General features: G+C 48.3%; 1 protein-coding gene across 5 annotated transcripts; it reads right to left on the bottom strand.

Annotated features, from left to right (window-relative positions):
• Nucleotides 1-93: 93 nt before the first annotated feature.
• tbc1d2 (TBC1 domain family member 2) lies at nt 94-16,192 on the bottom strand. 5 transcript variants are annotated; one of them, XM_023328113.1, is made up of 18 exons: nt 15,807-16,191; nt 14,726-14,955; nt 11,268-12,018; nt 10,577-10,694; nt 8,366-8,486; nt 8,169-8,287; nt 7,797-7,963; nt 7,463-7,732; nt 7,253-7,369; nt 7,034-7,144; nt 6,744-6,916; nt 6,553-6,664; nt 3,389-3,589; nt 3,136-3,323; nt 2,947-3,067; nt 2,693-2,878; nt 1,408-1,529; nt 94-532 (listed from the first exon to the last, which is right to left on the bottom strand). In XM_023328113.1, exons 1-18 carry the CDS (start codon nt 15,855-15,857, stop codon nt 334-336), a joined length of 3,357 nt encoding a protein of 1,118 aa, XP_023183881.1. In that variant the 5' UTR covers nt 15,858-16,191; the 3' UTR covers nt 94-333. The 5 variants fall into 5 exon arrangements, with proteins under 5 accessions (XP_023183881.1, XP_023183884.1, XP_023183883.1 ...); XM_023328114.1 differs by lacking the exon at nt 94-532 and adding an exon at nt 729-789 and having other exon boundaries at nt 15,807-16,192; XM_023328116.1 differs by lacking the exon at nt 14,726-14,955.
• Nucleotides 16,193-17,275: the final 1,083 nt, after the last annotated feature.

The following is a 17,275-nucleotide window of genomic DNA, read 5'->3' as shown; positions in this document are numbered from 1 at the left end:
AGAAAATCTAAGAATTTTAGTGATGTCATATTAAGGGTTAGCTTCTGTTAGCTTCTGTTGTTGTCGACCTGATAAAAACAAGAAATGTTCTGGTTTAATGAAGTAGCAGGAATTTGAACCTGCAGAACATTTATTTAGAGCTTTGATAACAATGTCCTGGTCCAGGGAGCCAATCAGGGAGCCAATCAGGGGGCCAACCAGGGAGCCAATCAGGGGGCCAACCAGGGACCCTATCAGGGAGCCAACCAGGGAGCCAATCAGGGAGCCAACCAGGGAGCCAATCAGGGAGCCAACCAGGGAGCCAATCAGGGAGCGCTCCCGGGTTTCCTCTCATTAAAGCTCGTCATCGTCTTCGCTGGCCGGGTCCAGCTCCTTGTCTTTCCGCTCGGCGCTCTCTGTCACAAACTCCTTCTGCTGCTCCTCCAGCTCCTGCAGCTCCCCCTGCAGGCGCTCCAGGTGCAGCGCGCGCCGGTTCCTCAGCAGGCGCCGCGGGAACGGGTTCATGTCACAGAAAGCAATGGCCGCCAACTTCCTGTTGAGGAGAGGCGCCATTTACAGCCAATGGACGATAAATCGGCCCAGAAATGATCACAATAAACAACAATATTGTTGTTTGATATTAACATAATAATGAACAATAAACTTTAAACTCTAATGAACATTTAACACTGGAATAGGAAGACATTTAAACAACAAATAAAATGAATTATCTCTGGAAACAAAACTACCTGTCAAAATAAAGTTTAGTTGAGATCAAAACACCAAACTGAAAACTTTATCATCCAGTTTCTGCTGGAAAAACGATAAATCAAGAAGTTACTGATTTCAATTAAAAGGACAAGAAGTGATTCACTGAAACACGCCGAGTGTCTGCTGAACCTGGAGCGTTCCCACAGACACACCGCGTTCCCACAGACACATGGCGTTCCCACAGACACACGGCGTTCCCACAGACAGACAGCGTTCCCACAGACAGACGGCGTTCCCACAGACACACCGCGTTCCCACAGACACATGGCGTTCCCACAGACACACGGCGTTCCCACAGACAGACAGCGTTCCCACAGACAGACGGCGTTCCCACAGACACACGGCGTTCCCACAGACACATGGCGTTCCCACAGACACACCGCGTTCCCACAGACAGACAGCGTTCCCACAGACACACGGCGTTCCCACAGACACACCGCGTTCCCACAGACAGACGGCGTTCCCACAGACAGACGGCGTTCCCACAGACAGACGGCGTTCCCACAGACACACGGCGTTCCCACAGACACATGGCGTTCCCACAGACAGACAGCGTTCCCACAGACACACCGCGTTCCCACAGACAGACAGCGTTCCCACAGACAGACGGCGTTCCCACAGACACATGGCGTTCCCACAGACAGACGGAAGGCATACCTGCTGTCGGTGACGGTCTTGGTGAAGAAGCGCAGGTACTGGTAGATCTCCACGTTGTCGTGGATCTTCAGCAGGTCGTCTTCTTTGTACTTGAACAGAGCCAAAGCGAACCTGAAGATCACCTGCAGCCGGAGGCGGGGCAACGGGTTAGAGGGCAGCAGGGGCAGTTTCTCTTGCGTTCAGGGTCAGTTTGGTGTTGTGGTGCGTTCAGGGCAGTGACATGCGGTGAGGTTCGTAGCTGGTGAGGCTCTGACTTAATTATAATCATATTTACAAATATGATTGTGATAACATGATTATGCATGTTATTGTTTACATAAGGAAATTTCGCGCATGCGGACAACGCTGGGGGGCAAAAACACTTTTCTTCTACATGTCATCATAGCCGCGGTAGAATAATTCTGTTAGCTCAACCAAACTTCAACATGTAGATATTATTCATTTCATGCTCCACAGCAAAGGGGAAAACCGTTGAGGTAAAACTCAAAACCACGTCTTTCTCGCTCTCTGTATCAGCGCAGCTACGCGCTTACTCGTTGCCATAGCAACTGACTACGAAACAAAGAAAAACTCCGATATTTCCCACGCAGACAGCAGAACGTTCGGTTTTAGGCTTAATGTTTATTTTGCGGTTATTAATAAGTGATTGATGTGGTACGAGGAGAAAACTATAAATATATCGCTGCTCTTTACTGTATGGCTAGCTCCACGGCTAGCTCCATGTTACTGTCTCTTACTCTGCAGTTGTGGAGTCTCAATGTCTGGATCATGAGCGCCCCCTGCCATGAGGCCAGAGAACTGCCTGCCTCACCTCCAATCTGTTCTCTGGTTTCTGATCGCTGCTCAGCACAGAAACACGTTACACACACAGCTGGTGACAACAGACACTGAACATTATATACATAAGCTAAATTATGGACAATCAGTTTAAATATTAAATGTTTTTAACCATTTTATTGGCGACGTTCAGACAGGAGGAGCATGTTGTTATAGAACAGCAGCCAGTGCAGTTAGCCAGAGGTTGATCAATCCAGGTGAGGCTCAGCTTCCTGCTGCCTCACCTGCTGCGCTTTTGAGCATTTGAATGGGAAAATGCGAAAATTCAGCGATTTTGAAGAAAAAATAATCAGAATTGGTTAAGTTGAATGAAAAATAGGTACTTTATAGAACAAACCACAGGATGAAAATAGCAACATAAATGATCTTATCATCATATATTATTTTTCCATGACCACATGTCACTGGTTCAGGGTCAGTCCTCTGAGTTGTGGTGCGTTCAGGGTACCTTGGAGCCCTCGTACAGGAAGGCATCCCACAGTGGCAGCAGGATGTCGCTGGGCAGACTCTCCACGAAGACGACCAGGAACCAGTTGAAGGTGACCAGCGACACGTCAACCCCGTGACCCTCCAGGTGCGCCGCCAGCCGGGGGAGTTTCTCTGCCATGAAGTCCTTCAGGACCCGCTGGTCGGCCTGAACGCGAACGCATCATCAGCGGGCGATCCGACACCGGGGACGACGGCGCCTGGCTGCAGACTCACCTGAGAGGCCAGCAGGTTCTTGGTGTAGTAGTCCTGAGGCATGATGGCGTCCACCAGCGCCACCAGGCACCAGAAGGCGTCTTCCTCGCTCTGCAGTACCAGTAGGGCGACGGCCGCCAGCCTGAGGGGTATCGCAAGGTCACCACGAGGTCACCACGGGGTCACCTGACCCGGTGTCGCCCCTCCTACCTGTTAAGACCCTGGCAGTAGCCGACCGCCGGGTTCTGCCAGGAGAACGCCAGCAGGACGCGGCGCAGCTGCTGGAGGGCGGGGCTTGAGGGCGAGGAGAAGTTCTGATTGGTGGTCAGGGTTCTGTGCAGGTCCAGCTGGATCTGCCTGCAGGCCGGGTGCGGCGACGTCCGGCTCTTCTCACACAGCTGCAAGCACAGTGAGGGTCAGTCACGGCTCGCCCCAACCTCGGCGGCCCGGAGCGTCGGCCTACCTGCTGGTACCGCTGGGGGTGGCGCTCCCAGACGGTTCTGGTTCTGGTCCGGACCAGCCAGCGCCACACTCTCTGCCGGTACTGCTGAGGGACGCCGGAGCGCAGCAGAGCCTTGAGCTCCGGAGACGGACACAGGTCGTCCTCAGAACGGCCGGCCAGGTACTGCGCCCAGCGGGCCAGCAGGGGGCGCTCCATGCTGTCCTGCAGGGACAACCAGAATCAGAACCAGAACCGGCCCGGTGGGTTAGAGCAGTGGTCCCCAACCTTTTGAGTTGCGCGGACCGGTCAGCCCTTCGCAATTTTGCTGTGAACCCCCTCGTTTTTTGCGGCGGTTACGGTCCAAAAAGAACCGCGATAGGCGAAATTCGCGAAGTAGGAACCTTTATTTTTTACAATTATTATACAATTAAATACTCCATAATACATTGAAACCACAGAAACAAACCTTTTTACAGGCCCAAACATTTGTTTAACAAATAAAAAGTACTGTATAAACTTTTTTTTTTTACAAATACCTACTGTACTGTAAAATAATAATTTTAATATGAACTGAAAGCTCTCTTTTATTTACTTCAGCGCAGCTCACAGTTTTTAACAGATTCTGTAGCTTTCTGTGAACTTCTACATCTGCTCCTTAGTGGCATCTTTTCGGGCCTGATACTGCCTCTAGTGGCGTGGGGTGGTAACACAGCTAATATAATTACATTACTAAATCAGATTAGCACAACGTCCTTATAATTTACTATTAATTCTGGCATTACTGGCACAGTAAAAGATCAATTCCCTCACTAAAGAACATACCTTTTCATTTTCTTAAGGAAGTAGAGCTAATTAAATGACTTAAACAAAACCTGAAAGTGATTCCAGTTTCACTCGATGGCCAACCTGTTGAAACTGTGGTCAGTTTTAAATTCCTTGTCATTCCTGGACAGTCAGCTCAGTTTTGCTGAAAACACTGGCTATATCTTTAAGAACTATTCTCAGAGACTATATCTTTTTAGACCCAGAGATCTTTGGGTTACCCAACCAGAGGTTGTGTACAACCAGTTAGTTAGAGGTTGTTGAGTTAAAATGTTAAAACTTTACGTTCTAACTAGAGTTTTAACTGTGGACCGTTTTAACTTTTCATCTGCTTTGGTCACATGAGCTGCAGAACAACAGACAATATTTTCAGAAAACTTTCAATGGCAGGTAAAATAATAAGTAATAGTTTGAGCTCATGAAGGCCTTATTGTTTTCCTCTGGTAACTAAGAACATCGATTAGAAGGGATTTATTGACAGAGCAATAATTATTCTTAGCCAAACTAAATGATAACATTTACCTGTAGCATGCTAAGTGTTTTACTTGATGCACAAATTGTTGATATTGTGATTCTATGAAAGAGTTTTATTTTATCGTTTTAGAGTCAAGGAAAAATTTCCACCTTGGAAGACTAAATAGTTTAACCAGATTTTTTCCTAAATATAAAACTCTACCAACAAAAAGTCTCAGAATAATATACATGGCACCGTAAAAATAAAACTGTGAATTATTGCTTGTATCTGTTTAACAATCCTGGATATTCTTCTGTGAACCTAATTCATTTGTTTGTTATTGACTTTTGCTCAGTTAAATTTCTTATGTATACATTGTAAATGGTATTTTTATTACAGTTGATCATGTTGTTTTTCATGTCTGCTTATTTCTTTTGTTCCTCCTATAATTGATGGAGAAATATAGATATTATTTATAATGTATAAAAGTTTTGTTTATGTCATTTAATTAGCTCTACATCCTTAAGAAAATGGAAAAATATAATGTTTTAGAAGATTATTTAACTTTTACGGTTCCAGTAATGTTGAAATTAATAATAAATAATAAAGATTTTGTGCTGTTCTGATTTAGTAATGTAATTATATTAGCTGTGTTACCACCCCACGCCACTAGAGGCAGTATCAGGCCCGAAAAGATGCCACTAAGGAGCAGATTTAGAAGTTCACAGAAAGCTACAGAATCTGTTAAAAACTGTGAGCTGCACTGGGGCGTGCTGTGGTGGCGCAGCGGGTTAGCACGCCCCACGTTTGGAGGCCTTAGTCCTCGACGCGGGTTCGACTCCCGGTCCCGACGACCTTTGCCCCATGTCCTCCCCCCTCTCCTCACCCTCCTTCCTCTCAGCCTGCTGTGGAAAAAATACGAGCCGCTAGAGCCGCAAAAGCTCTTCAGAAAAAAAAAAAAAAAAAAAAAAAACCCAACTGTGAGCTGCACTGAAGTAAATAAAAGAGAAAAGTTCAAATAAATGCTGAGAGTGAAAATCCTTCCTAAAGGTGAAAATATATCACAGATTTTAAAGAAAATAAAAACAGGAGACCATGGATAAGATCTAGAGAAACTCATCCATGCCTTCATCTTCAGTCGTATTGATTATTGCAACAGCGTCTTCACAGGTCTGTCCAACAAATCAATCAAACAGCTGCAGCTGATCCAGATGCTGCTGCTGGCGTTCTGACTAAAACCAGGAAGATAGAGCACATAACACCAGTTTTAAAGTCCCTCCACTGGCTCCCTGTAGCTCAAAGAATAGACTTTAAAATCCTGTTGTTAGTTTACAAATCACTGAACGGCTTAGCACCACAATACATTAAAGATCTGCTGTTGTTGTATCAACCTTCCAGACCTCTCAGGTTCTGGTTCTGGTTCTGCTCTGCATCCCCAGAACCAGAACCAAACGAGGAGAAGCAGCTTTCAGCATCTATGCACCACAAATCTGGAACAAACTTCCAGAAAACTGTAAAACAGCTGAAACACTGACTTCCTTTAAATATAGACTAAAAACCCACCTGGTTAGGATTGTATTTGAAATGTAATCAATTACAAATTTATTGATGGAACTTGACTTAATGCTGTGTTTTGATTATTGATTCTATGTTGCTTTGTGTTTCTGTGTTGATATGATGTAAAGCACTTTGAAATGTCTTGCTGCTGAAATGTGCTATACAGATAACATTTGATTGATTGAATATAGGAAATAGCGCCCCCTTCACTTCTGGAGTGCAATGGTTCCATTTCCAAATAAGGTCTGAGACTGACAGAGGTCCGTCCCGCCCTTCCTGTTTGCTGCAGAGAGGTGGACTTGAGGCAATCAGGCAGCAGCCTGTCAGTCGGCGCTCTGGGCAGCAGTCTGACCTGCTGCAGCAGGCTGTGGCCCCGGATCTCCAGCGCCTGGATCTTGGCCAGCAGCTTCATGTCCTCCACCTCGTAGTCGGGGACGATCTTAAAGCCGTACTCGTCGTGATCCCTGCAGACGGAGCACAGGGCGCATTTACCCGTTTTCTGCCAGGGAACGAGAACAGGAAGCTGGTGTCCAGGTGTCTTACCTGTCTGCGCTCAGCTTCACGACGCCCTTGGCCTCTCTTCCCAGGGCGTCCTGGATCAGCCGCTGCACGGCCTCCTGCTGCTCCGGAGCCAGAGCTTTGGCCTCCTGCAGCCTCCGCAGGACGCCCAGGTAACGGCTCTCCATCTGGCAGTTGGTGGCCTCCAGGTACGCACACTGCGGCCAATCAGAGAGCAGGAACATGAGAAGCAGAACCAGGACCGGGCCAGGTCCAGTAAGGAACCAGAGCCGCCCCAGCATTCCCAGCATTCCCAGCATTCCCAGCGTTCCCACCTTCACCATCAGGCTCCTCTCCTGCTCGGAGCTTTTCCTCCACAGTTTGGTCAGCTGGTAGATCTCAGAGTTCAGGAACCGGTTCTGGGTTTGATACGCCGCCAAGTCGTCCTGAAGAACAGAACCAGAACCGGGTCAGAACCAACCAGACTTCATCCTACGGGCTTCTACACGCGGATCAGAACCGGAACCGGATCAGGTGAGGCAGCTGAACTCCACCTTGAGATTCTCCATCTGCTGCTGGAGCTGCTTGTGGTTCTGATGGTTCTGGTTCTGGTCGGAACCAGAGAAGTCCGACAGGCAGGAGGTCACCTGATCAGTCAGCTTCATGATCACCTGACAGGAGACAGGAAGTACAATCAGTGCAGCTGGAAACAGGATCAGATGACCGGAACCTCAGAGGTCACCCAGAGGTCATCTAGAGGTCACCTGCTGCTTGGCGGCGTTCTTCTCCTCCAGCAGCCTGACCTCTTCCTGCAGCTCGGCCAGCTGAGCGTCTCTGTCGTCCAGGCGACGCCTCAGCGCCTCGGCCTCCATCTTGGCGCCGTCCAGCCGGGCCCTCAGGTCCGCCGCCAGCCGCTCGCCGTGCCGCAGCAGCTCCAGGCGCCGCTGCTCGTCCTGCGCCGCCAGGAACTCGCTGCAGCTGCGCTTCTCCAGCTGCGACGCCTCCAGGGCCTTGTGGAGGATCCAGACCAGCTCCTGAAGGACACACAGCGTCGGTTCTGGTTTTGGAGGAGCGGCGGGTCCGGCCGAACCGCCTCACCTTCTGAGCCTTGACCTCCTCCATCAGCATCTGCTTGTCCTGCTGCAGGCGGGACGTCCGCTCCGAGGACGCCGCGACCCCGCAGGGGACCGACACGGAGGACGAGACCCGGGACTTGGACCTCCAGCTGAGGGACGGAGACGCCGACCTCTGACCTGCGGCGTCATCTGAGGAGACAGGACGTGATGTCATCAGGATGAGCTTTCAGAAAGAAGCCGGTCCGGCTCTGGGTTCTGATCCCGAAGGTTCTGTTCGCCCTCCAAATGGATCGGGTCAAACCCAGAATCGTCCAGAATCCAGGTCAGCCAGAACCAGAAAAGGTTCTGAACCAGAACCCAGAAGGAACTCGGTACCTGCAGTACCCTGTGCTACCTGCGGGGGCGCCTCCGTCCTCCGGCCCGGTTTCGGTCCAGGGCAGAACATCGGTGTAGAACACTGAGCTCTGACTGGAGTCCTGAGACGTTCTCTTCCTCAGACTGTGGACCGAGTTCCTGTTCAGAACCAGAACCAGACGGGGTCAGCTGAGCAGCAAGACAACAACCGAGTCAGAACCTTCCGGGTCCACTCACTGGATCTGGATGAACGGGTGTTTGATGGAGACGCTGGCAAGCGTCGAGCGCTGGGCCGGAGCGACGGCCGCCGCCTCCCCCACCAGGCCCACAGGACCATGCTGCCTCGGCAGGAAGTCGTCTGCTCAGACAGGAAACAGAACCAAAACCTCAGCAAGAGGCGTGGAGTAAATGTCACTTCCTGTAATGAGCAGCAGCGGCCAGCAGGGGGCAGCGCAGCGCCATGCTGATCATTTGACCTGTGAAGGTGATCAAACTGTGAGGCCAAAGGTTCTGATCAGGAATGTTCACAGAGGTAACGGGTCCATAAAGCCCGGTTCTACACGTCCATCCGGGCCCAAAACCCGACCAGAGACGGCTCTGGTCCAGATTCTAATCAATTATGTTACAGAACCAAGTCACCAGTTGCAGAACCGGGTCAACAGTGGATTGTTTCCCCTGTGGCCTGGAGATGCTGCAGTGGAGCTGGGCGGCCTGCAGGGGGCGGCACTGCAGCCCTGAACGAGTCGGGACACAGATACACAGAACCAGAAATAGAACCTGAAATAGAACCAGAACCAGAAATAGAACCTGAAATAGAACCAGAACCAGAAATAGAACCTGAAATAGAACCAGAACCAGAACCTGGACATGAAATAGAACCAGAACCTGAAATAGAACTAGAACCAGAACTAGAACCTGAACCAGAACCAGAACCTGGACATGAAATAGAACCAGAACCAGAAATAGAACCAGAACCAGAACCTGAACCAGAAATAGAACCAGAACCAGAAATAGAACCAGAACCAGAACCTGAACCTGAACCAGAAATAGAACCAGAACCAGAAATAGAACCTGAACCAGAACCAGAACCTGGAATAGAACCAGAACCAGAAACTGGACCTGAAATAGAACCAGAACCTGAACTAGAACCTGAACTAGAACCTGGACATGAAATAGAACCTGAACCAGAAATAGAACCTGAACCAGAACCTGGAATAGAACCAGAACCAAAAATAGAACCAGAACCAGAAATAGAACCAGAACCAGAAATAGAACCAGAACCTGAACCAGAAATAGAACCTGAACCAGAAATAGAACCAGAACCAGAAATAGAACCTGAACCAGAACTTGGAATAGAACCAGAACCTGAACCAGAACCTGAACCAGAAATAGAACCAGAACCAGAAATAGAACCTGAACCAGAACCTGAACCAGAAATAGAACCAGAACCAGAAATAGAACCAGAACCTGAACCAGAACCAGAACCAGAAATAGAACCTGAACCAGAACTAGAACCAGAACCAGAAATAGAACCAGAACCAGAACTAGAACCAGAACCAGAAATAGAACCAGAACCAGAACTAGAACCAGAACCAGAAATAGAACCAGAACCAGAAATAGAACCAGAACCTTCCTGTCTTCCTGCCATTCTGTCGCCTGCAGCAGCAGCTGTGATGTCACTTCCTGTCCTCAGGATGATGTAATCCGAGTTCTTCAGCTCATTGGGCCTGAAGTGGGTCAGAACTGTTTGGACCCTGGATCAGAAGAACCTGACTTCCTGTTGACAGCCGTTTCCATGGAAACGGCCCAGATCACAGCAACTCCCTGATGAGGAGCGGGGGGGTTCTGACTAAGTGAGGCCCGGTCCGATTCAGGGAAGTGAGTCAGACGGCGCCGCTCCCTCCTGCAGGAAGGCTTTCCCAACAGGTGGGGGAGGGGGGACAGGATGTTGGACCATCTGAACCAGTTCAACCAGTAAAGGCTCCAGCAGAAACACATACAGGTTACCAACAGAACTGGGTCATTCCTCTGGAGCCAGTTCATCCTGGACCGGAACCGCTGAACCAGTCAGCTAAAGAACAACACAAACAGAACCAGAACCAGGCGACCCAAAACAGAACCATTATCTGAATCAGTTCAAACATCATTAGAACCAGTTTAACCAGTAGAACCAAAACCAGCACCTCGGGATAGTATTCACACCCTCTGAACTTACCCAGGTTCCGACCCGTTCTGACCCGTTCCAACTCGACCAGGAAAGAAAATGATTGATTCTTTCTAACAGAAAAATCTGGAAAGTGTGGCGTGTTTTTGTTTCTGATATGCTAAATAAAATCCATAGGACAGGAGTCCAGATGTTCTGGTTCTGATCTCAGAAGTTCTTCAGAGAACATTAGAGAACCAGAACCTGGGATCAAACCCAGAGCAGCTGGTTCTGGTGGATCTCACCTGTCAGGTTGTTGTTGTTGGTGTTGGTCCGGTCCGGTCCAGTAGACGTGTCACGGTGCTGCCAGCGCTTCACCTGCAGCTGCTGCAGCCAGTACAGCATCAGCTCCTGACTCACCGCCTGAAACACAGGAGGGGGTCGGGTCGGGTCGGGTTCTGATCCAGTCAGGAGACACGGCTCAGAGGTTTCTGCTAACCAGGATCATATACGGAAAGTCAACAGGGCCAAAATTCCAGCTGCCATGGCTTCTCTCTCTGCTAGCATGTTAGCTTTGCTTGTATTTACCCAGAATGCCCTGCACTGTAGTCCACTTCCTGCTTTTGGAGCGGTCTCTGGTCCACTCGGCGTTCACATTCAAACTGAACCAGACCAAGGTTTGGAGGGCCAGAGGTCAGAGGTTGATTAGCATTCACACTTCACCAACTGAACCGGACTCTCTAGAAAATTGGACTGGAGTTGGATTTCTGGACCAGTACCTGGTCTGGTACTGTTATGGAAACCTTTCCCGTCTTTCTTTCCAGAAAGCTGCCAGAACCTTCACTGACTGGTTGGAGCCCGGCCCAGTAGAACCAGTAGAACTCCAGAAGAGAAGAAAGCTTAAAAAGTCAAATGATTATTGGCCTCGCTGGCTTTCCGTACTCAGATCTACCTGAATATAACCAGACCGGATCCGGACCGACCCGGAGTTCCTACCTTGAGGATGAAGGTGCGTTCGGGCGTCTGGATATGGAAGGTGCCGCTCTCGGCGTTCAACGGACAGGTGAAGGTGGCGCCGCTCAGTCGGATCCGGCCCAGCGGCGCCACATCCTGCGGTGAGCGGAAGTAGAACAGCTGGTTCTGGTTCTGTTCGTAGCTGAACCAGCGCCGCTTCCAGGCCCTCAGGGGCCCCGCCTGCTTCTGCAGGAAGCCGCACAGTCTGGGCTCACCTGCAGCGCCAGGGGGACGGGGCCACACCTGGCTGCCGGGGGGCGGGGCCTGACGGTTCTGGAGGTCCAGACACTCCGTACGGCCGGGTCGACCCAAACAGGACGCAGCAGAACCGCCTTCCTCTGCCGACAGAACCTCACCAGGGTTCTGATGGAGTTCTTCTGAACACTGCAGGTTCTGATGGACTCCAGGTTCCTCTGGTCCTGCAGTCAGAACCTCAGATGGATCAGAACCGGGTTCCTCCTCAACTTGATCTGTAGAGGCTTCTAGGTTCTGGAGAACCGGGCCTGAACTTGTTTCTGGCGCTGATTCTGGTCCTGCAGAATCTCCTGGTTCCGTCTGCTCAGAACCAGAAGGTTCTGGTCTGGTTGATTGTGGGCTTGAAGGAGGTTCTGCTGACCCAGACAGGCAGTCGGGTCCGCTATGAACCGCCTCCTGGTTCTGAGAGTCTGGACCCATCCGGACCGGGTCGGTGGGAACAGGAAGTGAGTCGGAGGCGGGACTTCCTCCGTCCATCCTGCAAGGAGAAGAACTGGGTCAGACGGAACCGAGCTGAAACCGGTCCTGATCCAGTTGTCTGAGGTTCTGGCTCCTGTCAGTGAAGCTGTAGCTGGGTCCAATTGGACCAGGTTCTGTTCCGGTTCTGGTTCCAATCCGCTGCAGAACTTCTCTGGTTCTGGTGAAAAAGGCTTTATTTGATTTAAGTGGGTCAAACAGAACCAGAACCGGGCTGGTTTGGTTCTGTAGCAGTAAAGAGTCGAACTGGGAAGGTGCTAGCCTGGTTCTGGTCCGGTTCTATCCAGACTGATGATACAGCAGCTGTTCGATCCGGTTCTGGTTCCGTATAGCTTCCAGAACTTTATTCCTCTGAGCTGCTGGGCTTGGTTCTGTTGCAACCAGAACATCAGGTTCTGTTGACTGAAGAACGGTTCTAAACGCTACAGCAGAACCAGAACCTGGGCTGGTTCTGGTTCTCTACAGCAGAACCTGAACAGAACCGTTTGGGCCTTACTGAGCGGAACCAGACTGAGGTTCTGTTCGGCAGCAGCGGGTCGGGTCAGAAAGAAGGGACCAGAGCCCGGAACCGGGGGCTTGAGCCCTTTTTACCCTTGATGCCCCTAGTGGCCTTTTGGGGTTTGTTTTTTTTTCAACAAATTTTAATTTTAATTTTTAATCTGTAAGTCAGACGGATAAATAATATTTATCTAAATATAATAATGTAGTAAAAATAAACTAGTCTGGCTGATAATGACTCTCAGAGCCTCCATGTTGTTCAGACTCCATGGTGAGGAGGAGGAGGAGGAGGAGGAGGAGGAGGAAGAGGAGGAGGAGGGGGAGGAACAGCAGGAGGAGGAGGAGGAGCAAGAGGAGGAAGAGGAGGAGGAGGGGGAGGAACAGCAGGAGGAGGAGGAGGAGGATCTGTTCCTCTATCTAATTATGGGCAAGAATATTTTCATTAACTGGTTTGTGAATAAAATCGTAGGTCTGATGTTAGAAAAACTTTTTCTATTGATATTTTTATAATCGTCCTGCAATAGTGGGACAAAACCCGCCTCACCACTAAACTCAGAAAGGCTGCAGAGAAACTTCTGACTGTAACCTCATCATTCTGCTAAAAGCCCGGTTCACTACAGGCAGTCTGGGTCGGAACCACCGACAGATAGAAAGAATATCTGTCTTTATATCAGACATCCTGATATAAGACACTGAGACTGTCACCGCGAGTCGCAACGCAGCTCAAAGCCCGGTACCACCCGGTACCACCCGGTACCACCCGGTACCACCCGGTACCACCTGCTCTCTGTTCTCTGCTTCTCCTTACCGTTTCTACCAGGAGGTTAAAGCCGCTGGAGGTTCTGGGCTGTAAACAGAAGTTACTGCAGAACCTCAAGTGTTAAAGGAAGATTCGGCCCAATTAGAGTTCATGAAATAAACATCAGAGAAAATATTGTAGCAATAATCAGAACCGCAGCAAAAAGCCAAACATGCCACAATGAAATGAACCAAAATGTCTCCAAAGCATCAGGGGACTGACAGGGACCACCGGGGGATTCCAGGTGGATTCCAGGTGGATTCCAGGTGGATTCCAGAGATGTGCATCTCAGCAGCTGTTCCTCCAGGGCCGGCCCAAGGTAATATGGGGCCTTAGACAGAACCCCCCGTCCTACTAAGAACCTCAGCATCACTAACATGTTTAAATGTCGATCAGGTGAATCTGAGAGGGAGACCAGGTTTAAAATCAATCACTGATTATTGGTTATTGGCTGTGATGTATTTGTAAACAAACCCAATTCAAACACAAAGATTACACCATATTGTAGCCATGGTAACACAACAATCAAACTATCAAGATGATTCTTTAAACTTTTACAAAGTAAACGTCCTAGTTAAATCCTAAATGTATTATTTATTTTTCTCAGCTGATGCATTAAATAAAATGTAATAACATTGTTATTCTCTATAAATGATGCTACAGGTTTAGATCTATGGTCTGTGGTACAATTAGACCATTTCTAGGGGCCCCTGAAGGTCTGGAGGCCCCTGAGTGTCTGGAGGCCCTGAATGTCTGGAGGCCCCTGAGTGTCTGGAGGCCCCTGAATGTCTGGAGGCCCCTGAGTGTCTGGAGGCCCCTGAATGTCTGGAGGTCCCTGAGTGTCTGGAGGCCCTGAATGTCTGGAGGCCCCTGAGTGTCTGGAGGCCCCTGAATGGCCCCTACCAGCAGCTACTGAGTTTTCTTTGCCTTGATATGCCAGTCTTATAATTCTAGATCTAGAGGTTTAACTATTATATAGTTTTAACCCCTTTGAGTTTCTGATCTATAAATCCGTCTGCAGCCAGGTTGTTCTAGAGGTTAAATAGATATTATTAGGGCTTCATTAGTAAAATGGCAGCAAATTAGCTTATTTCATAACTTCATGACCTTTGACCTTCTCTCCTCTGGCCTGTTTAACAGCTACAGTCTCAGATCAGCTCAGCAGCAGAAACAGAAACGTTTTACCTGTTGGGGAAAATAGATTTGAAACTAGATTTGCTTTGCATTTCCTGCATGATGGCGATGATCCAGTAGGATCCAGTTAGATTATTGATTATTATGGGTTGTTTCTGTGTTATTGTACGGAGTTTTTGTTCAATGTGCCCTTTTTTAAATTTGAGCCCCTGCCCCTCCATGGGTCTCTGCACGGCCCTGCCCGGAACCAACAGGTTCGGTTCTACGGCGCTCTTACCTGAGTGGGCGGCACCCGGCGGTTCTGATTGGCTGCTGCTGTTGTTGTTTACCTGTTGGTGTTTGTGTCTCGCGCCCCTCTCTCAGCGGCTCGTGTCCCGCCGCTCCCGCTCCGCTCCGACCCAAACACACCCAACTTCCGCTCTTCACTTCAAAATAAGAGCAGGAAAAGTCCCGCTTCCAGAGCGACGTCAGAGCTGGAGTAAAGGCGCGGGGCTGAGTCACGTGGGTCTGTGGCAGGCCGTTTTAACATAAAATCTGCTTCACCACATGACCAGTGCAGATATTTGAAAATAGTTTGATTAGATTAATCAAGAATAAGACATTGATCAAATTAAGAAATCTATAATTAACTTAGGAAGAAATGACGTCAGATTAGCACCAAGTCTCAATTCAAGATTTTTGCAGTACTGACCATCTGAAACCTTTATTTTGAATATCAACGATTAAATTATGTCTAAAGTAAATCCAATTGGTGCAAATTAACTTGCAGAATGAAAATAATAACTGAACAAAACTGACAGATTTATAGAAGTGTAGCTTTGACTTATTACAATTCTTTTCAGATATTCCCAAATGAATTAGCAATATCTAGAAAATTTTTTTTATCTAGATTGCATTTCTAGTTCAAATATCTTGAATTAATATTCTGACTAGTCAGAGTGACGTCACAGATAAGAGGAACAATTATTCGGCCAAAACGTCACAGATTTATGTAGCATTTGAAAATTTTAATTAAAAAGATGTTTCATTTTGAGCTTGTTAGTGACCGCAGTTTTCTTTTCAAAACCATTTTTAAGTGCAATGTTTGTGTCTTGCAGAGGATAAAAAGGAAATTCTTTGTAGATTTCTGCAGCAGTTTTCACCTTCATGAAGTTCCTGTTTGTTTACATGGAGTTTTTTATTCAGATATCTAAACATTTTATTTTGACAAGTCTTAGTGATCAGGAACGTTATTTCAGAAATCTTTAAAGAAATTTTGAACCATGCATGTAATATGTTTATTTCCTCCTGATCAGAATGTAAAAGCAGAAATCTTAAATTATTCAGGATGATCAGAATGTGGTTGAGTCCAAACTTACCTTCACATATCTTGAAGTGATCACTGATTTTATGTTCTGACGGCCTGCCATAACCTCCTCCTGTTCAAAAACCCAGAGCGATGCAACTGCTCCAGTTATTAATATTTAACTCAAAGCCTGATGATGTTGTTGCGGAAAGCGCCTCCACTACATGCGATCAGGCCGCAGGGCTCCAATCGTGGCACCGGCAGCCACCACGGGTTGAAACCGGTTCTGATCCAGTTCAGGTTCAGGTCCAGGAAGCGGCAGGAGGAGAGAGGGGGAAGCCACCAACAATCCACCGCCAAGTCCCGAACAACTCAGGATCTCGGTGAAGAACCCCACGCCCACGACGCGTGCCTGACCACACGCGATCCTGAAACAATTACTCCCCGCTTGAGGGACAGGAAGTCCGCGCCACGCCGTCATACACACCTGGTTCCGCCCACCACTCACCTTAAAGGTGAACCTGCACCAACATGCCACACAAGTTTCTGGGTCGCGACCAAAACCTGAGTTTGGGACGAGTACACTTGGTTTTACACTTAACCAAGTGTACAAACTCCTAATCAATTAGATCTGTTAAGTGTAAAAACTGATTTTTAATGCCGAAAATCATGAAATGTTACAAGTCATACAAATGGATCAGACAGAGTTACATTCTCCGGGCCACACGTAGCAAACCTTATGGACGGAACCAAGTGAAGCAGATTGTAGCGAGTTTAGCTTTTCTTCTCCGCAATCCCAAACAGTAATTCATCAGCTTCAGTCTGAATGACTGGACAGTCACACACAACCTGTGTGTGTGCAAATAAAAGGAAAACACAAAATCCATAAAAGTTCGCACAATATGAGTAGTATGTTTATGCAATACATTATTGTCGTATCTCCTGTTTAAGGAGAATAATTCAGCGCGGACCAACTGTGTCTTGACGTTATTATCCACTTTATTGAACAGCCTTTCCAGACGTAACACGTCCAACCCCGTGATCCCCCACACACAATCCTATTGGTCTACTGTACTTTCTGTAACGTAACCTGCGTAAAGCATTAACCCTTAATGCACTGTATTCAGATACACCACATCTCCCCCTTTCTTTTTTAAAAGTCCATCTAAAGCTGTGGAAGAAAGCAGGGTTAAAACGAATCCTGTTAAACACATACTTCTGGTACTCTATTACTTTCTTAACTTCTTAAATAATATTTCCAAATACCATCCATCCATCCATCCATCCATCCATCCATTTTCTGTTCACCCTTGTCCCTAATGGGGTCGGGAGGGTTGCTGGTGCCCATCTCCAGCTACGTTCCAGGCGAGAGGCGGGGTACACCCTGGACAGGTCGCCAGTCTGTCGCAGGGCAACACAGAGACATACAGGACAAACAACCATGCACACACACCTAGGGAGAATTTAGAGAAACCAATTTACCTGACAGTCATGTTTTTGGACTGTGGGAGGAAGCCGGAGTACCCGGAGAGAACCCACGCA

The sequence above is a fragment of the Xiphophorus maculatus genome, chromosome 23, assembly GCF_002775205.1.
Source record: "Xiphophorus maculatus strain JP 163 A chromosome 23, X_maculatus-5.0-male, whole genome shotgun sequence".
Lineage (NCBI taxonomy): Eukaryota > Metazoa > Chordata > Actinopteri > Cyprinodontiformes > Poeciliidae > Xiphophorus > Xiphophorus maculatus.
This window is presented reverse-complemented; position numbering and strand designations above follow the sequence as displayed.

Excerpts from the sequence above, each read along its gene's own strand:
- tbc1d2 (XM_023328113.1), bottom strand. The coding sequence starts at position 15,857 with ATGGCAGGCCGTCAGAACATAAAATCAGTGATCACTTCAAGATATGTG. Across the intron at positions 14,956-15,806 it reads TCACTTCAAGATATGTGAAG|ACCCACGTGACTCAGCCCCG; the intron begins GTAAGTTTGGAC and ends GGCCTGCCACAG. Across the intron at positions 6,917-7,033 it reads AGAGGAGCCTGATGGTGAAG|TGTGCGTACCTGGAGGCCAC; the intron begins GTGGGAACGCTG and ends GATTGGCCGCAG.